Source organism: Furipterus horrens, unplaced genomic scaffold (assembly GCF_987537825.1).
Source record: "Furipterus horrens unplaced genomic scaffold, mFurHor1.1.pri manual_scaffold_4, whole genome shotgun sequence".
NCBI classification, from domain to species: domain Eukaryota; kingdom Metazoa; phylum Chordata; class Mammalia; order Chiroptera; family Furipteridae; genus Furipterus; species Furipterus horrens.
This window is the reverse complement of record NW_028327174.1, coordinates 30922614-30944384: the sequence shown is the minus strand read 5'-3', so window position 1 is coordinate 30944384 and position 21771 is coordinate 30922614. Positions and strand designations below refer to the sequence as shown.

General features: G+C 35.6%; 1 protein-coding gene across 1 annotated transcript in view; it reads right to left on the bottom strand.

The window, feature by feature from the left end:
- Positions 1 to 21771, bottom strand: part of PLEKHA5 (pleckstrin homology domain containing A5) — a 203067-nt gene that overhangs the window by 31439 nt on the left and 149857 nt on the right. Inside the window, exons 12-15 of the mRNA XM_090272891.1 lie at positions 20305 to 20388; positions 17805 to 17924; positions 16962 to 17015; positions 1993 to 2073 (exon numbers count right to left, since the gene is read on the bottom strand). Of these exons, the coding sequence (XP_090129017.1) occupies positions 1993 to 2073; positions 16962 to 17015; positions 17805 to 17924; positions 20305 to 20388 (339 nt within the window). The remainder of the gene's footprint in view (positions 1 to 1992; positions 2074 to 16961; positions 17016 to 17804; positions 17925 to 20304; positions 20389 to 21771) is intronic.

The window sequence follows — 21771 nt, the reverse complement described above, 5'->3', positions numbered from 1 at the left end:
AACAACGTGATTCATAATAACAGGTCATAACATATTATATTATCATTATATTTTCAGCTACATTTCAGGACCCCTTTACACAGCATTGTAACGCAATGTCAGAAAAAGCACAACTACATTCGATATAAAATTTGATAAGGTTTTCCTCTGGATGATAACATGATAAAGGAAACCTGGAGGGAAAAAAAATCAGATTTCAATTTATAAACACATTTTAAGAAATGTGACTCTAACTTTTATCCATCAACAATGTCCTTCAAAAATTAAGTACTTTACCAGTGGCTGATTAAAAAAAAATCATCCTGAAGACTCTCTAGACTTGACAGTGCTGAAAGTCAACAGTGATTATGTAGCAACTGTTTGCCCATCTCATGCCCAAGTCATGGCTCTTGATATCAGACATTCAGAACTTCCTGTTCTGTACAATTTTATTTTTTTCATGTATTAATATGACAAAACATATTTACTTAAATCTGCTCTTTCAGTAGATTCAAGGTCAGTGACACTATAGAGCAGTGTCAGATCTCTCTGCATTAAAAATAAAAACTCCAATTTAAAGTTTTAGTGTAATCGAGTAATTTCAATCAGCGAGGGGGTTTGCATCATCAACGCTGATTAGCAATCTATACAAAAAGAAAAACCATACCAAACCAAACAAGAACATTCAGGCTAGCACTCTTATTGAAAATATGCAAAATGTACAAAATGAAAACAGCCTGTCACAACAAAGTGGCTTTGATCTCATATCAATTTAGCATTATATAAAGTGATAAACTCATAGCTTTAGACACTGAAAAAGGTTATCAATTCCAGAACAAGTAGTATTTTGGAACAGAGTGTCAAGATTCTATAATCTGGTGACTTTAAGAATCAGTTTCCATTTTCCTTTGAAAAGTAAAGCTGTTTAACTTTAAATATTTAATATTTTATCTCTTTATTAAAAAGGAAAAACTAGGCTCAATCATAAAATGTCCTTTAAATGTTTTGAAAGCTTTGCTCAGAAAAGAGTCACCCTACCCCCAGCTGTTTCAGTCTCCCAGTTGCAAGGCCATGACGCAGACCCGAGGTGACTAAAGCAAACCAGAGGCCTTTAAAGCCAGTGCGACCCCGAGGTGCTTAAAAAAAAAAAAAGGATGTTTTACGTATCTTAATCAGAACATATATTCATTTTTCATGTTAGTTAATTTTCTTCTTCTGTACAATTTAAGTAACTGGAACAGGTCAGATACCACAGTAATTTGAGTGTTGAGGTGAAAGAAGCTGATGTTGCAAAACACACAGCTAAGAACATTTAGACCATGAAATACAAAAAAACTGGGATAAGAATGTATAAAATGACTTCTTTTGCAGATCTGCAGATTACTAAGGTCCTAAAAGAAAGCTAGCCAACTCCATGGTACATATTCTGAGTTAGGGAAAAGAATGAGGAAAGACATGACTATCATGATAACTGCATAAGAACAATCGGAACACAGGGAGAAGACACTCCCAGTGTGTTAAGAAATGGCCTTTCAATTTTACCATTCCACAGTACAGAAACTAGACTTAAAGAACTCCCATACAAATACAATCTATTCCTAATTGATTGAGGGGGCTTATGCGGAGCTGCCCATCAATGGAAAAAAGCTTTTTTTAAAGTTTTCCCTACAAATGTTATAATGCTTTTTGAGTTAATCAAAATTAATGGCAATCCAGTAAAAATTTTACAAATGTACTGCAGACCTCCAAGTACATATCAATCAAATACGCTGCACAAAAAATTCAGGAAATGGCACACTTAATATTCAACAGCAAAATGTTCAGCAAAGCCATGCTAGGAATACTGCAGCATCTTGAAAAGCGTGGATGAATTGCATTTTTCCAAATAGACATAAACGAAAAATGGAATAAGAAAAACATTAATGTTATGAGGAACTCTGAGGATAAACCAAAGCTGTCACTGAGGGGTTTTGCAGATGATAAAGCAGTATCATTCACTGTCCAAGACCTTACTTGCTGGTACAGTTGGGGTCTTAGCGCCGAGTTCTCAATCATTGTGTGAACCATGGTGATAATAGGTTCATTTTCTTTCATCTATTTCAAATCAGGAGGAGCATACAGCAAACATCAGTTTACAGCACAGCTAGATTTGAAAGACGACACTGTAAATATAGCCTCTACTTTAATAGTTTCCTAATAGTGCAGCTGTTTACATTTTACTCCAAAGTTGTACAGATCTACCTTATGTAAATCATTTTGAACAAGTATTAAATGCTGTAAAGCACATTCAAGGTTATTAAGAAGAAAGCTTACTAACGACAATATTGCTGCATCTAGGTTTTACTTCATAAATAAAATCAATCTAGTCATATAATGAATATTCCTACATATATTAGAATTGGTGATAAAGCATCATGATCCAAAAGTGACAACCAAAGAACTTAAAGAGAAACACAGCCTCATTTAATTGATTACTTAATCAGTAAAAAAGCTTAAAATGGTATTCAGTTCTTTACAAGGCAAATCAAAAAATTTACTTTTCTACAAATATTAAAATTTTATGATATAATAATCAATATATCTTGTCACTTAGGTAATCACACATTTTATTAAAGTTAAGCTTGATAAGACATTTATATATACTATTTTGGATTTTCTCACAGTGTAATACCAAATGTAGAATTATTTCACAGACATGCAAACTAAAATTTACTTATTAGTAAAGACTTAAGTGTCTCTCTCTCTCGCTCTTAAGAAGGCTGAAACCATGTTTTACATTTCCAGCTATGTTGTACTTAATTACTGCCTCTAGAAAAATATTTGTTTTAACAGGCTCTGGACTCAAGAGTTAAATTACTCAAAAGAGAATTATCATTATCTATATAGAGTAAAAGGCCAACATAGATTACACCATTTGTAAGCAGACAAGTCTTTGTAATTGTAATTTGTGACATATAGTTTACATAATTTTGGTCCTCGTATTATAGAAAACAAGCATTTCTATCATGGTTAACAAACGCTACTTTACTGATTTAGCTATATCTACAACAAAAGTTCACTAATCTTAAGATTAATAAACACATAAAACGAGTAAAAAATAAATCTTAAAAAATGTGTATCTAGAAAATTTTATTTTCAGCCAAGTAACCAATGTTTCATGTAAATCGATTCTGTTTTGGTTGTCAAATCAGAACCTTCCTGTGAATGGTTTAAGCTACTTTTAAAAAGTTTTATTCAAGCTAAATAATTTACTTTTACATCTACATATCCACATATTCATTAAACTAGAACTTCTACACATCAGTGGAACTCAAATCTACACATCAATTAATCTCAGACTTCTTATCTTTCCTCCAATGTGATCCAGTAAGGGACCAGGGCATTTGTAGGTGACATGTCCTGTAGACAGGACACAAATGTGTTGATATGCAGTACAGAATATGTATATACACATATACATATTTTAAGATTTTATTTATTTATAGAGAGGGAGAATGGAGGGAGAAAGAGGGAGAGAAACATCAATGTGTGGTTGCCTCTTGTGTGCCCCCATCTGGGGACCTGGCCAACAACCCAGGCAGTGTCCTGACTGGGAATTGAACAGGTGACCCTTTTGTTTGCGGGCCAGCACTCAATCCACTGAGACACGCCGCCAGGGCCAGAATATATTTTTTACAGTTGGAAAATAATTTATAAATAGAAAACTATAGATATAATCATTTTTTATATTACTTAATTTTAATTTCCAAAGCCATCTCATCTATATTTGTTGTTTTTCAATATCATGCCATGGATATTAGGCAGAAGAGTACATGACTCAGAAATTACTGAGTGTGGGGTTGGGGGAGTGGAGGTCAGGAGCATAAATGTTTAAGAAGTAATGGAGATGAGATAGTATCTAAATACAAAGGACTCTCAAGGTTAAATTGAGACGTCCCACTGAGTTGTGGATCTCTGGCACTACAAATGGGCCACTGCATCAATGGTGAGTTCTGTGAACGTGGTTCCCTACTTTAAGTGGAGCCTCAATATGGTACAGATTAATGACTAACGTTCATACTCTAGGCCTGAGGAATTTACTTTAAACACTTTTTAAAAAGGGAGAAGGGGCGGTATGGTTTCTGTAGAAAGGTAATGAAGCCTGATTTATTTAGTGAAATACTTTGAGAGGGTAAATATACATGTATATACAGGGAAGCCATGTGTGTGATTTAAAAATGCCTGTTTAATTTACATGTCAAAGATCATTAAACGTTAAGTCACTGAGAAGGGATCACTGCAAAAGCAACTGGCTTAGGAACAGAAAAACTAAAAGCAAAAATAGTACTTAAATCATACCAACTGTACAGTGTCTCTGAGTCACTCCCAGAATCAACTTTTTCATTGTAAAAAATTTCAAACATACACATCGAATCCTGGGATATTAAAATCAGCTGGCCTCTCTGGAAGCTGACCATTTAGTACAGCAAAGGAATGAAAATGTTAGTAGCAATTATTTGAACTGTAGAAATGCGATTATTATTTTTTATTTTTCTATATTTCTCTATATTTCCCTAATTTTCTGAGTAGATACTGCTTTTCTAATAATAAAATAAACTTACTGAAGTGACAAGAATAAATATATATAAACATAAAATAAACTAAACTAATGAAATTATTATCCTCTAGCAAATACCCCTTGGTGACATAAAGAGGGTAAGAAAAATGCTAGCACCGTATGTTCCTATCATGTTCATCTGGAGTCCTCTACCGCAGTGAGGCTCTGATCTAGAGAACTGTTCTCACACCTTTATTCTGTCCTATGAATTATTATCCACATCAGAAATTTACTGGAAGAAGTGCTATTTAGACAATAAGCAACCCAATGTATTTGTAAATACATATAACTACTTTACAATATACTTTTCCCTTTTTATTACTAGCTACTTCAGAAATCTAAGTTCAAGTTTATTTAGACCAGTGGTTCATAAGCCAAACCAGAATCACTTGAGGATCTTGAAAAGAGTCACCCTGACTTGCAGATAATTCTAATGTAAATCTTGAGAATCTTTGATGTAGACAACATCATTAAAACATCAAGGTGGAAGGCTGGTCTAAAGATTCCTTTGAGAGAAGTTACTATGGTGTTCTCAAGGTGTTAAAAGTAAGCCAAATGTAATTCTATAATAGTGAGTGTTCCTCAGCTCACATACTCCTTGGCATCCCGTTTGACTCAAGTTGAAGAGATGGGATAAGAGAAAGCCAAGGAAAGGCAGAAGCGGTGGGACATACATAATGCTTCATGAGCTCCTTGGAATTTCATGTTTTGAGTTCTTGGAAAAAACAAAAAGGAATGTGCAACAAATCTCTTCTGCTCTGAATACAAGAATCCTAGATGGCATTATGATAATGGTGTTAACAGTCGACATGTCTTAAGGAATGAGAGCAAGAGAATGACTAATTATAAGTGGAGGATGTTTAATAATTAACTTGGGAATGAATTAAATGCTTTGCTTCCTGCTTTAATTCCTTCTTTGAAGTAACGGGTGGTAACGGCTTAGGTTTCAGTTAATTGCTAGGTTATAAAAGGCCCATTATTTTATAATAAAAACGAGAATGTATAATTCAGGCAATACATTATTTTCATAATTACCTTTAATAATAAACAAGGAAATATTTAAGTGGAAACATCTTAAAAATACACTTAGTTATGCCAATCCATTTCTATTTACAATAAAAACACCTATTTTTACTTGAATTCGTAAGTCCCAGTGTTTAGAAAAACTACCTATAATATCAGATATTTGGCTCTAGCCTCTTTTCTCAGCTTTGGGGTACATTATAATATGAATATTAAGCATCCTTTGATGTTAAACTGACTCCTTTTATTAATAGTATTAGTGGACTCAGCAGAATCAAGAGGGACCTGGGGTGTTAGTCAGGAATTCAATTTCCACTTGCCATTTCTATTATTCTAACGACTTTTAAATATTGGTTTCAAAGTCTCTTGCTATAGAAATGAGACCAGGTACAAATGCAGAAGTAACAGGATATTGTAACTCATGGGATAAGTGCCTATTTAGTTTTTAGGGGGAAGGGCAGGACAGAGAAAAGAGATTAAACAGTGAGCAAAGCCAAGATGTTCATTCATATAATTTATCCTTGGAAAAGAGTAATTCTCCAATCCTCCTTTAAGTATAAGAAGTGGTTCAGTAGTGGCTTAATTGCTGTTTTAAAAGTTTATATAATAAATTACCTAGAATAGCACTGTCCAACAGAACTTTCTGTGATGACAGAAATGTTCTATATTGGTGTAGTCTGATACTCTAGCCATCAGCCACACGTGGCTCTTTAGCCTTTGAAATGCGGCCAGTGTAACAGAGGAAACGAATTTTACTGTTATAAAAACATAACTAATTTGAATGTAAATTTAAATGGCCACGTATTGAATAGCAGGTCTAGAAATTCTAGACCAGTAAAATAAGCAGTTTCCCCCAATCTGTATCTCAACCCTAGAAGAGGAAAACCTTTGCTCAAGTTCTGTTTTGTGAGTTTCCTCATATCTGAATCTGTGCCAACAGCTTCCTTGTGCCTCCAACGCTGCCCCCCAGGACGCAGTCTAGATAACTTCTATCTATGCATAGAGTTTTTGTCCTTCTTTGATAACCAATGAGAAGACCTATTTCTGTGCTGTCATTTTCCATTTAAATGGAAAACAGACAGTTCCCAAGTCCTTAAAGACATCTTAGGGAAAGAATTAAGTTGGGAATCTATCTTTACAATAGCAAAAACCCATGATAGCCTAATCACCAAAGAATCCATTTCTTAAGAATGTCCTCCTGTGTACATCAATAAACTCTTAAGATGTGTGGCAAAACTAAAAAGCTAAAGAATTTGACATGCCTAGGGTGACGCTTTGAGGAACGCAGGGATCTTTATAAACAGGTCATTTAGACAATGACAATGGAAATGCCTTCCACTCTCACTGGAGGCACATCTGCAAGCCCCAGAACCTGAGATTGGAGGGTCTGACGGACTACCTATTGAAGCACTCGCTGTTAAACGGGAAGCAGGGAAATTTGAAGTGACTTTTCATAGAGGAATGGAAATAAGTCTCTTTATAATGGATGCAGCAAAGTGTTGAGGCCTATTTGAAAAATTTAAAGCAATCAGAATAAACCTGCCATGCTATGTGTATTTTCTAAAAGTAAAATTTTGCGAAAATATTACAAATGTCACATATTCAGAAGAATCATCAGAACTTTAAGAGGTAGTTAAGACAATGGAATGTTTCCTCATTTTTTTAAGGAAGAAAGATTTTTTTAAAAAGGAACAACAAATTGGGACATTATCATAGGAGTGAAACTGACACCCCCTTAAAGGAAAAAAGAAAGCATTTCTAAACTGCTTTCAGAAATACCAATAAAATCCCGTATGGAGTAACAAGAAACTAACCCAGCAGAACAAAATTTTAAAGCTGCCACTTAACCTGTGTTATATTTTGAAAAAATATTGTTAAGGTCTATGCTAATGTGTTTTCAAAGCATAAACTTATATAATTTACTTAATGAATTTCACCATTTAAAAAAAAATCTAAAGGTTTTTTTTTTTTTTTTAATTAAAATCCTATTGGCTACAGGATAAATTTTACAGATCTTATTTTTACTTCTGTGGCTTAACATGTTCTCCTTGTTTAAGGATTCTTAACTACTGTTTCTTTAACTTCTAGTAATATATTATTATCTGATGCTACCATCTTTATTCCTGGCATTCACAGGCAACCGAAATATGAAAATAACTCAAAATCCATTTTCTAAACAAAATGCTTAATTTTTGTGAATGTAGTGTTTGAAATGGTCCTATTTTCCTCTTCTTTGTAAGTGTTCTAACAATACAATTTTAAAGAGACAAGATTCCAAAAGTGGAAATCTTAAATCTGTTAGTAAAAAAGATATCTACTCTAGCCATAGGGATCTACTCTAAAATACATTTGAAATTTAAATAAAAATTAAAATATCTTCTAGCTATAAGGATCTGGATTTTATTAATATCAACTGTATTTTTACTGAAATATAATTGGTATTGAGTAGCAGAATTCCTGTCATTAATTCAGAGATTTATCAGCTTATGTAAGTAGTTAGGACATAATCATACCCTTAAGTCAATTCTAGACATGTTTTTGGCATTTTATGCTCAACTTTATTTCCTTTTTGGGCTTTAAAAATCACTTAAGAATTCTTACTTTGTAAGCCCTAACATGCTGCCCTACACTGAGCTCCATAAATCTTTGAATAAACTTTCTGGAAAAAAATAAAAAATAAGATAGAAGCAAAAGCTATAGTAATAGGATATAAAAATATTTGCTTTGCCCTGGCCAGTGTGGCTCAGTTGGCTGGACATCATCCTGCAAAAGCAAAAGGTTGCTGATTCGATTCCTGGTCAGGGCACATTCCTAGATTGTGGGTCTGGTCCCTGGCTGGGGATCCAGAGGCAGCTGACCAGTGTTTTTCTCCCAAATCATTATTTCTTTCTCTCTCTGTCTCCTTACCTTTCCTCCTCTCTAAATAAATAAATAAAGTCTTTAAAATATATTTGCTTTGATAAAGACAAAATAGAACTGCAAAAATGTTAGGCATTTTAGGAGGGGTGGGGAAGTTTTGTTTTCATTTTCCTATTTTGTTAGATAAAAACATAACCAGTATGTAACCAGGAGCTGCTATATCTCAGGTAACAAAGATCAGCAACCTGAAACAGGACTATTCTAAATACAAGAACTCTATTAACTGTAAAAGTCAAAATCGATTGTTAAAAAAAAAAAAAAAAAGGAAGTCTATTTATCCCAGCTTTGTGGTTTTAGGCAAGTTGTTAAAACAGACTGAATGAAGATAAAGTCATTAAAATAGAACGGGTTAAAGGCCATGTGAGGATGTGGATGAGAGGCAAAGTAGAATGCTGTACATGATAGTGCTTTGAAAACTGTGAAGCAACATTTAAGCTGTCAAGATGGAGAGATGCTTGGGCAGGTGCACCGTGTAGACAACGGGTGTGCTTTTGAAGTACTCCAGAAACCACGAGTCGCTGGCTGGGGAGAACGGTTCACAGGGGAAGAAATGTCTCACAGACTGGGGGACGGCGGTGGTGGAGTCAAGGCTTGAATGACAAAGCAAAGAGATCTCATTTTGTAGTGAACAGAAAGTCCGCGAAATTTCCTGAGTTAGATGAAAGACACGCGGCAGGTGATTTCTGCACTACCGCGTTTTGGTGACTAAATGCTAATGAGCAGCTTAGAGCACATATAAGGTGTTATGGTGGCAGGTATTATACTGCCATGCGTTTAAGCTAAAATAATCAGTTCAGACAGCTCTAGAGAATCACATGATTTTCTCATTTTCAGCAAGCTTTTTCAAGCACTTTTAACTCCAGTTTCAAGGTATTTTTAACTTCAGTATCTGGAGTCGGGCAGATGAAATACGAGAATGTACTACAACTGTAGGAAGCTGGCTGACTCAATCCTGCCATTTTTTATAAATTTGTTTAATCTCCACCCTGAGAGTGGAAGAGTAGGTAGGCTGCCATTCGGTTTTCTTTTCCTTCATCAGACAACCAGACTGTGAAAGACTGTCAGGCTGTCCATAGCTGGAGGAGAAAACTGGTCTCCCTCTCTTCTCTTCCCCTAGGAGCTTAAATTACTTAAAGTTCTAGGTCTAAGCAAACAGCTAAGGCAAACGTCCAGATCCTTCCCAAATCCCAGTGTGCTCTTCTCCAAGAATTACGTATTCAAGTAATGTTTGTTGCATCAATGGGTTTGAACTATTTTTGCTTTATTTTATTTTATTTTTTTGGTCTGCAATCGAGGGGTAAGATGACGACTTTAATTTCAGACGTGTTGGCAATGCACTGAAGGCAAAACTTCCAATGGAGATCTCTGTAAGCAACTAGAAATATATCAATGAAACTGGAGAGAGAGGTGATTTGGATACCTTTGGTGGATGGGGACCCACTGGGTGCTCATGCGTGTGTAACATCAATGTGCTGGCGAGTTAGTCTTCAGGGGAAGTCCTTGGGTCAACAGAGGATGAAAGCCAAATGCTTTCCTCTTGTATTGTTCAGGTGGATGATTCTGCAGTATTTCTATTCATTTGTCAACAAGAACCAGTCAGATGAAGCTCAAATTGCCTACTGCAGTGGATAATACCTTCCCTCCTTCCTTGCCCACTCTCTTTATTCCTATACCTTCGTATCATTCCCCGATGTAAACGTTCAGCAAACAAGCCCACACCCCAGGCTCTGATTTCTGGGAAAAACCCAGGGGCTAGAGATGAAAAATAACAAAGAGACAACCAGTCAAGTGGAATGCTCAAATGAGAGAACACCAAGAAAAAAGGAACTTCTCAGACCTGGTGCTCAGTCACTGAGCCACACCAGTCAGGGCGAAAAAAGGAACTTCTACAGTTAGATTCGACATGGGTGAAAAGAACAAAAAGGGACAGACTAATTACTGGTAAGAAACAGGAGCACCACGGTAATACTGTGTAAGCATCGATAGGCCAAGAAATCCGAGTACTGACACATTCTAAAATCTTTCCACATTCTGAATTCTCATCTATCCATTTTCTTCTTAAGAGTTCGGCCATTATGGTGTCCATATTCAGCTTAAGAATTTTCTGGGTGTCATCTCCTCCTCTCCCCACTATTTCTACCATCAAATATGCAGAGGAAGGGGGAGACAGAAAAGTAAAAAAGGAGGAATGTGGTGTGAGAGAAAGAGACAGTATCATTCTTAATAGCAAGGCATAAGAAAAAACAGATATTTTGTAGGACGTAATTAGTTTGGATTAGCAAGTGTTAAATAACATAGATTCAATTTTCTAGTTTCCCTGGTTTGCTTTTCCCAAATGCCTATTCTATATCGCCTAGAAACATTACCACTTGTAGCTCTCAATCATCCTTAAAATAGAAGCTCCAGGACTCCTTGAAATATTAGAGAAAATGGGTTCTTGCTTAATAGCTCAGGAGAATGAAGTTGCTGAATTGACAGGAACAATGAAAGCCATCAAGAATCTTTTCAATCATCTTGTTAGCATTTCTTCCCTTATAGGAAAGCTGTTTTTCATGAACACAAAGAACAAAATGCAAAAAAGTTCTCTTGGAGTTTTACCTCGAATGGTTTCAGTACCAATTACATACACCCAGCTAACTGTTCCTTTTTTCGTTTTCCTTGGCAAAGTATGTTTAAAAGTGGTCAGAGTTCCTGTCTATAGAGCTTTCTCATTGTGGTTTCTTGAAAGGGTTTAGAAAGCACACTGATGAGGAATGTCGACAGCAACCAGTGACAGAATAGCAGGCTTCTCTCAAAGTCACTAGCAGTTTTAGTATACAGTTCATAAAATATTAATATTTACTTAAAAATCACATAATAAAATCTGAAATGTAACTATAAAACCTTTGCAAATTAGAAAGTCTGGCTTATTCTTCAAGACCTTTTAGAAGTTCATATTAAAAATGATTTTCTTATCCTCCCTAAAAGTACTGAATGCTTAAATATAATGCACGGATGAAGTAAGACAGAAGGATTTAGCTACTGATTCTTGCAAACCTTATTTCTGTGTAACAAAGAACACCCTAAGAATGCTTAAACTGTATTTTCCTTTTAGCGTACTGGGGCAAACTTGTTTGTCATGAGAAACTTCCAGCTTCTCGACAGGAATTTAAGGATAAGGTCCTTTAGCCATCTGGTGTTAGAGAATTGGGAACACAGCAATATATTGAGTCATTTCAAAATGGAGTTGGACCTGTTATCCCAGAGGAAGGTCTCACACATCTTGTTCCATGAGCCTTTGGAATGTTTGAACTAAGCAAAATAACCTCTGAACTGAGTCAAACCAACATTGTATTCCAAACAATTGTTTGTAAAGCTAACAGGAAAGCAGACATCCTGACTACAGGACTGAAGACCGAGGACATTCTTTAGAAGTTATACCACCATGTATAGCTAAAGAATATCGTAGCCTATTAGCACCTATAGACATTCCTTCCTTCTAGTCATGTAATTATTTCCTCTCTTCTTCTCATAAAAACCCCTGGTCTTTACACCAGAATCGAGACACAATTTGGGCTTCTGCCAGACTCTATGCCCCTAGATGGCAATTCCTTTTGATCTCAAAGAAAGCTTGTTCCCTCTTGCTTATGCTTTTTATTTTTAGGCTAACAGAATATACTATTTGATGCTATATTCAGAAATGACTTACGCATGTTCTAGCTGTGGGGAGATAGCTCTCGCTGGATAGACACAAATGAGTGCCATTAAATGACGGCAGCACAGGCATATTCTTTTCCCGAAGAACTTGTGAGTACATGGGGCACAGGCAATCCCCAATGTAAGTGTGGCCAACTGAGGTATGCCCCTTCCTTTCCCGTTCTCATGTAGATGTTTCTCATGCAGTTAACTAAAATGACTCTTGAGGGGAGGGGAGTAAAGGCAGACCACCATAATTTTAAGGGGAATTTATGAAAGCACACTCAATGTTATACTACAATTTTATATTTAAAAGACGAAAAATACCTGCTGCAGAACCAGCACAAGTAAAGCTCAGATGGGTTGAAGTGTAAAAGTTAAACTCAATGAACCCTGGCAGGGATTCCCAAAGGGGGTGGCTGGCTGCGGAAGTGGTGGGGGTGGGTGGCAGGTACCTGTCGGTGCGCCCGCAAGGGGGCAGCCTGTTTACAAAAGGCTTGTGAAGCGCCACTCAGTTTCTCCATCCTTCTGTCCATCCCTACCTATGTGGGTCTTAGCCTCTCATTTTCGGTCATCATTGCCTAACATGGAAAACTGGTAGGAAGGCTTTAGGAAGAAGAAAAAGGGAACATCAACTAAATTCCCTCATAACCGCTCTTCAATCTCTAATAGGGGAAAGTCAGAAAGAGAAAGCAAGCAAGGAAGAAAGAAACAAACAAACGGAAGAAAGAGCTAAAACATGAGTGAGGAAAACAAGTCAAGGGTTGGGACATGTTCTAATTTCCCCGTTCCTGTTAATCCTCCCTTCATGACTGATCAAAAAGCTCCAGCTCTGTTCCACATCTTCATCCATGGACCGGACTTGCCTAATTCTTCTCTTTAGCTTGGGGTCTAGTTTCTAAAACCCCAACTTCATTTTCTTGCCCAGTCCAAGCAGCCTCAATCCAGGCTATAGGAGCCAAGAACTAGACATTACTGGAAATCCTTACAAGTGACAAGATTAAGAACCCTGCAGACCCTGTTGCCAGTGTTAGACCTGCTAAAGATATATATGTGCCTAAGATCCGGGGTTGGAACTCTGAACACGTTTTCTGAGAGATGTTTTTCTTAGTCCAGTTAGGGTATATGACTCTGTTAGTATACTTTTTAGCTATACTAATTAAATTCAGTGTTTCATGGCCTGGACTGGGACTTTAACTAACAGGGGTACTATCAAAAACATTTAACAACCAGTAAGGATACAGGAACCCAAACGACCAGTATGCCCTTTCTGTATCTTACAGGTGAACCCCAGATGGTTGACTACAATAAGCTTCTATGGAAACCTGTTACTTCGGTTACAAATAAACGATTTACATTTAACTTCATGGGAAAATTAGGTACTCCTAATCATCTAACACTTGGTTCAGTAAGGCCATATAGTTCTAAAAATTATGCTCAGTCTGCCTCATTCTGAGAAGAAAATATATTACAATATTCTCTTTCTCCTCACTTTCAAAGAATGAAAACATTCTTTTCTAGGAGATACCATTTTAACTGCTGATAATCTCAAATATATTTCCAACTTCCTGGGGAGTACAGAGCCATTGCAAAATTTTAACTATACCTGCCCCCACCACTCCTTTCGGTATTCTTCTAGGCAGAGGAATAAACAAGGAAAAAAAAACCTTACTAAGTGTTAAATCCATTTAGTAGATATATTTTTGGAAAAAGTTTTTAAGTTTCACTTAAACTATAACAAAAATTTCCTCTAATATTTGGTGATAATTAAGCTGAACGAGAGGAAAATGAGTTACTTATATATTATGTACTTATTCATTTTAAAATTAGAACTTGGATTTAGATATTGTATATTCACAGGTAATACTCTGGGACCACATTTCCTTAAAATTCACAAAATGACACATAAATCTATACTAATCTTAATAAATGTAGGCTTTGAAGTCTACTGAGCTTAAAAGCATAAACAAACTAATAGCATACTTCAAAATTTAAAAATTGCAGAAGAAAATTCTACCACAGCTTTTGTTATTTTTAAAAGCACTTCAGTACATGACTTGCCCTCATAATGGCAATAAGAAGACACCAAATTATATTGCTAAAGTTATAGGTATCAAGTCAAGATTTTTGGGTTGACTGTGTAATATATACACCTTAGAATTTCAGATAAGGTATTTTCATTTTTTATTGTAAACAGTATGGTAATATCAGAAGTGCATTTACCTGTGTAGCTACTCAGAGACCACAGTTTGGTTTTGTTTTTCAGGAATAATGATAAATATTAAGAGACTTTAAATAAACTAAAATTCTTCTTTTGATGATGGTGGACTCTGACAAGGAGCAGGAGGAAGACTGCATTTTGTTGCTGGCCTTAGGTTATTCTGATAATTTATCAGAGTAAGCAGCATAGGTGCTGAAAATGAGTATCAATTAGTATATGTTCATTTGGCATGATAAATAATATCAAATGGGACCAGAGCCTTTTCCTTTGACTTTAAGATTTTAAAATATACTTTCCAATTTGTACTTATATAAAACCGATGAATTAACTTATAAACCCAGGCAATCAATAATGCCTATAAAATCAACAGACCTGGTAGTCTGAAATAGGTTACTGGCAGTAACAAGATTAAAAGCTGGAAATGTTTGAGCTGAATAAAAACTTACCATTAAACTTCAAAATTACCAAGAATTCCTTTTATATACCTTAGTAGCCTTCCTACTGATATAGGACATGCAAAAGTAGCAACTATTTAAAACCATAAAATTTTTTGATTTATTTAAAGAGAGATTTTCTTTAGGAAACCTTAAGGATATGCACATTTATGATCATCCGAGTTTCTGGGCAAAGCCTCCACCTTGTTTTTATAAATTGTCTAATTATTATCTAAAAATGACCCAATTTTTTTTCCTTCAGAAAGTCTTATTTCAAAGGAAATTAGCATTCAAGCAGTCAAATCCTGTAATTCTTTACACAGGGGGTGGAGGGCTTGAGCAAAAGGGAAAAAGGACTCATGGACCTGGACACCAGTGTGGTGACTGCAGAGGGAAGGGATGTATAAGGGGACTAAATGGTAATGGAAGAAAGTACGATAAGGGTTAAATTTAAAAAGATAAAAGTTTGAAGAATACAATTTTACTTCAGGATCTAGTATTTAAAAAGGTGAATTATTGGAAAACCTCTGCTGACAGGTTGAGAGAATAGAGAGGCCCAATAAGAAGTTGAGCTTTTCAGAAGTCACCTGGAGGACCAGAGAGAGCATGGAGCAGTAGGAAGGCTCAGAAGAGCGTGCTTCGGGGGGACGGTGGCAATGTAAAACCTCAGCCGGGGTCTGGGTCGCTTAGGCAAAGGGAAGGCGGCGAGGTTAGCCTGGGAAAGAGTCGAGGAGAATCATCTCAGCAAGCAGTGGTACTTTCGATATATTTACCTGTCCTTTCCTAAGATTTCTCTCAAGATCTCTGGCTCGGAAATCCTAGTTTTGATATCGGGGTGGGTAATACATTACAGCACACCAGTAGGTTTACTTCCAGAGATTCTAGATAACTTCAGGATCAAATTTGTATCATTTTTTAAAAATAATTTTTGTTTAAAACCCCATTATTTTCCTTAACTATTTCTAGCTTTTTAGACAAAGGAGCTTTTAAGAAAGTTATTTCCCACGTATTTACTAGTTTTCTGGCAGTGTGCGATTTTGAGGAAAGACTATTATAGACACTGTGGTTAAATTTCAATAACACCTGTCTCTGGAGGGGAGATATAAATTTGGATTCATGAAATGCTGATTTCTAAAGCATTCTAATTGGCAAAATCATGAAGACAACAATTTGTGGAAAAATAAATTTTAAATTAACCAAAATATATTTTTTAATTAAAAAAAAAGACATCTTTTAAAGGGTTATCCTAATGTAAAAATCCCTCTTTAAATTAGAAAAATAATTTAAAGCATATTAATCTATTTCAAACAAGCAAATATACATATAATATTTTCTACAGTAACCTCTTTCATTTGATAAAATATTAAAGTTTGAACATTTTAAAACAAGCTCAAAATGTATTCATTGCAGAAATTCTATATTTAAGAACATATAAAAATCCTCATCAAATTAAAATTAAATATTAATAGAGAATTCCATAAAAACTAAAATATTGAAGTGTCACTTCTTGTTCACCAACTGCCACTCACACTTTTGAATATTCATCTTAACCAATCATACTTGTTGCCCCCACTGAGGTAATGCTAGGAACTACAGCTGTAAAACTGACTATGTAGCTTAGCAAAGACCAGACACTGGGAGGAGATGACCAACAAGGAAGAAGGACACCATTTAAAAATTATCTCTATGACACATTTCACTCATCCTTAAGCTTCCCTTTGGGAATACAGAGCTTACCACTCCTGACCCCCCAGCCTTCCAGCAAGGCAGTCACAGCTTGGGATCTATTTCTCCAAGAAGGTCAACTCCAAGTCAAGATAAGCCTCCATGAGTAGGAGTTTTCTTGGGATAAGAAAGAAGTCTAGAGAATTCAGGCTCTCAATTTCAAGTGAGCCAGCATTCCCCCACACCCCCCACCCGCCACCTCTCTACAACTGTCTTCCTACCGGCTTATTACAGTATTCCTGCATTTACCTGGTTAGGGATTTCTTACACTGTCACTTGTCATGCTATTAACTCAAAATGACGGAAATATCTGATTAACCTGAAAAAATGCACTACGTTTAAAGAGTTCTATTAGGTATTATATGTAAGAAAATTCTACAAACCCCACCTGATGATCCAAATACATGGTGTTCCTTTGAAGATGATGCAAAAGAATTTCATTCTAGTAGGCATCAATCAAGAAACAGAAGAATAGAGAAAGAAGGTGCAGAATTCATGAAAGGTCAATTTTGAAATAAGAAAAACAGGTAGTTTACCACAACCTCATATCACAATACACAATAACTTTCACATACATGCGCTGCCGTGAATGGTATAGACGACATTAAATTATACAATTGCACTTCGTTTTGCAAGAAATTAAGTAGACATGCATCCAAGCTGAAATATTAAGCAGAAAAATCCTTCAAATGGCTTTAGCAGACACAATGGTAGAAGCTTCACAGGTTAATTCTTTTCTGCAATATAGTACTACTTCTTTGGACGTTTCGCATATAATTAGAGGCTATTAAACCCTTTGAGAAATGTTTACACGTGTTCATTCTTTTTAGTCAAGAACAAAAGAAATATCTTAAAATTAATCTTTGACACGTAATAAGTAGTATTACTAAACGATAATCAATTTTCAACTTACTACTTTACAGCAAATTATAGGACTTTTCAATATCTGTTTTAGCAGTTGCAGAAGTTACTGTATTTGGTAAATGACACTGTTTAAATCTGTAAAAGTCGGCAGGTAAGTGGGTGAGTGGAAGGCTAAGAAGAGAGCCTGTGTTTTCCGTTAATAGTTAAGCAGGTGAATTCTCAAAGGGTCAATAGGAGGGCCTAATGCCATTGTTGCAATGATGGTATGGGCTCATGCTCTACACTAATGACACTGATAAACCGATTAATGAGTGGCTCAAAGTAAGTGACAATGCAGACAACACAGACACATCTCCCCATAGCTGACCTTTGGGCTGTGGGCCTCAAGCTTTAGCTGCATGAGCTGTGCTAACGTATGCTCCCGGATACTACTCAGTTCCGCTTGCTGCCGTCTCAGCTTTATTAGCAGCAGCGTAAGCTCCTCTGGCTGAAGGAGTACAATTTAAGAATCCAAACAGTGGAAAACAGATTAATTGTTGTCTTAAGTGACAGATATTAAACCAAGATTTCTTGGCAAGTTTCCTCTTATGGTTGACATCAAACATAGTGCCTAGGCACTATGATGATAGGTCCTACATAAATGCATAGATATCTAGAGAAATAGAAGGAACAGTGTTACTTTAAAAAGATACAGCAAAACGACAGTATATTAAGGCATTTTCTCAGAACTCATGAGAGAAATTAAAATGTTAAGTATAAAAAAGCATAATGCCAAAAAAAAAAAAAATTACAAAGATTTATACATAAGAGGTATTAAAAGATTATTATAATAAGATGTTTAAAAATGACACCGAAGGCTTTTACACCAACAGAACAATACTGGCAATACTCTTTTAGAGAACAGAAGGTAAATAAAAAGAATTAAAATTTATGTAAAACTTGGAAATCTTTACATCATTCAACTCAGTACCTGGGATCTGTTCATTGCTTCCCAGTTATATTTTTAAATGCCACTGTTAGTGCTTTCAAAGGATATTTTATATGATCAAAAGATCAGTTTTGACTTAAAAAAATATGCATATATTTATTACACACAGAAAGTTTTCATGGGTACAAAACCCTCCTTCTAACTTCTGGGAAGAGAAGAAGCTTTTGGTTCCTGATAGTTACTGTGATCCTTAAGGGGAAGAAAATTTCAAAGGTAGATAAAATTCCTTAAGATGCTGATCTGACAAATTTTCCTTTGTTAAAAAGCAGTCAAGTATGAACGTTGGCTGTAACATAGTAAAACTTCCCAGCCAGAAAGCATTCCTGAGACTGATTTGTTTTGCCTACCGCATTATATTACCTGTCTTCTGTTCATTTGCTGTTGCTTTTTGAAAATATACGATATTTTAGGGACAGAAATCATTTAAAACTATTATTTAAAATTACATTAAAAACTTGGGCCTTCAGGTGAGAAATATGTCAAAAGTAAAAAAACAAAAACAAAAAAAGTTACTACTAGATTCTTTAGATAATACTGAGTGATAGTAAATAGTCTAAGAATGTGTATGTGTGACTTCATAACAAGAAGATTTTGATCTGATGCCAACCATATCTTGGGACCTCATGACTGTGGATAGTCCATGTCTTACGACCAAGTCCTTAAGGTCTGGCCAGGGAGAAGGTAGGGAGGTGTAAGGTATTTAAATATTCTAAGAACCGGAGTGCTATTTACCAAAAGAAGAAATCTTGAAACTCTGGTTTGTTATTTATGCAGTTAAGATAAAGATATTTTCAAAAGGATGTCACGTTCCAATAAGTTTGTAAGATTTGAGTTTTGAGGCAAAACAAAGAGGCACATTTGACTCCCTCAAGAGTAGTGGGTAAATAAAATTTTATCCTAAATATCCACTAGAGGGAGCAAGGCAGAAGAGAAAATTTTGTAGTACTGTATACTTGGCACTACCTTATGATCAATGCCTGTTAAGATTCACAATTTAATATTTTAAAATTCCAACATTTAAAAGATTTTAGTTTTAGTCAAGCACTATTTTTAACCCTAAATAAATAAATATCAAGTAGTTGAAAGCCAGAAAATCTTCCTTCTAAGTATGTAAAAGATAAAATAAAAGAATGTTTGCAAAATTCACATTAGATGAATTTGCTTTGATTACTGCAGAAAGAGAACTTTAAATAAGGAACAACTACATAGGTCCTCAAATCACATCTTCACATACAGTGAAACTATCTACTGATATTAAAGCAGAGTTCCCCTGATAAAAGAATGCCATTAAAATAAAGTAATAAAAAGTCATCTTTTCTCTTTAATTTGAAGAGTAATAGTGTCCTGATAATACAACTTCTTCTCAATTTGAAGTTTAACACCAACAATAAAACGATAACGGTATTTTTATAGTCTTTCTTTCTCTTCATAAATATGTAAATTAGTTTCTTTTCCGTTCTAAAGTAGTTAATCTATCTAAAAATCCACAGGAGAAACTTCTTAATAGGCTTGTAGTTTGACTACACATGGCTGCTTGCTGAATTTGCTCCACTAATGAACTACTCCAACTTCTGTTTTAAGGATGAGGGAATTAACATCCAATGAAATAAAAAAAATCCACGCAGGTTATACAGTAAAGCTTGAAAATATAACTCCTATTTAGACAGTCAGACATTTAGGGAGAATTATCCAGTAAGACTCTGCAATGGCTACATGATTCCAAATTCTTCTTAGGAGCCTCTCTTGCACAAAAATAGCAAAGGTTTTTCTTTGAAGGCACCGGCCTGAAAACGCAAACTTAAAAGCTGGGTCAGGTATGTGCTACCATGTGTAGCACATAAATAGAACATGTGATGGTAAATAAAGACACTGTACTCACTGTTTTGCCTTGGAGACTCTGAGAACTAACAGACTGTAAAGTCAGGCCTGCTGGCATTGACCTCCTGTCAGGCACATAGACATGCTGGGAAAGTAAAGGCACAAGAAAAATTTCTGTGGTCAACATCAGTGATGAGCAATCTTCAATTTATTTCATACGATACCACTTAAAATTTGCTCTTAGGGCTTATGAAAGAAGAGAGGCACTAACATGTCTTGACTAAAATATGGATGCTGATGAACAGAGTAATTCTCTACATTCTGGCTCAGTGGTTCTCTAACTTATTGGTCTCAGGACCCCTTTATGTCCTTAAAAATAAAGTTTAGTGACAAGGGCAGCACAGTTTTGCAAATCTCTGTAATATCTGGCTAGATTTTTCCTATCTGCTGCTGTATGCAATCTGTTGTGATAATCTCTTTAATGAAAGTACACAAAGGAAATCCACCCTCAATACATATATTGAAAAGGAAAGAGAACTTGAATCGCTTTTTTTTGGATCATTGTAAATATTTATCCTTGATATTACACTGAAGCTTGAAAAGTGGTATTTTCTTAAAGGTTAGTTGCAAACTGGTATCTGAAACTGTATCAATGAACTTTTCATACTGTTACAATAACATCCATTAGTCTAGTCTGTTTGCACTTTCAAATGAATCTTCTACCCAACCCATTCATGATTTTGTAATCTCAAACATTGGTCATGTGGAAAATACTGGCTCAGTGAGTTATGCAAATGTTTTTAATGCTGACACATATCAGTGACAAATACTGTCAGGAGTTCTCCTTGAAGTGATAGGCTAACATTTTACTTTGAGAAGTGTCTGTCAAATACTAAGTCCAAACAACTAGTTTGTCTGTCATTCGCTCTTGCAAGCAAAAATGGTGTTTCATGGAGAAAGCAGCTAGTTCAGCTTGCCACTCAATCATGCAGGTATTTTTCTGGGAGACAGCCATTAGCGCTTTGGCATGCAACAGAAATGCTTAAAGTATATTTCCCATTTCATCACACAGAATATTAAAATAATAGAATTATCCTTTACTGTTTTATCGAAGGATTTTTAAGTGAAGCCTACAAGCCTATAATGACCTCTAGCATGGTTTGGAGCCCCTCTCTCAATTTAGGGTAAGGCACCAGTACTCTGACCCGCCATTGCTTCTGCACTATTAGAAAATGGTAACATAGTGAAAAATGCTTAACAACAACAACAACAACAACAACAATAGTTTTGAGCTTGCATACAGACCCCCTGAAAGGATCATGGTGACCCTCAGGGACCGCCCCCTCCCCCACCTCCCAGGGGTCTATGGACCATACTTCAAGAACCACTGAACACATCAAGAAAGATAAGATTGTTTGGGGAAAAAAAATTGGCATGTTGGAGAAGTTTTTTGGGAGGAGGAGTTAACTTGGAATGGGATAGAGAGCACACATTCATTTCATATTTATTGTTAAAACATGATAAATTT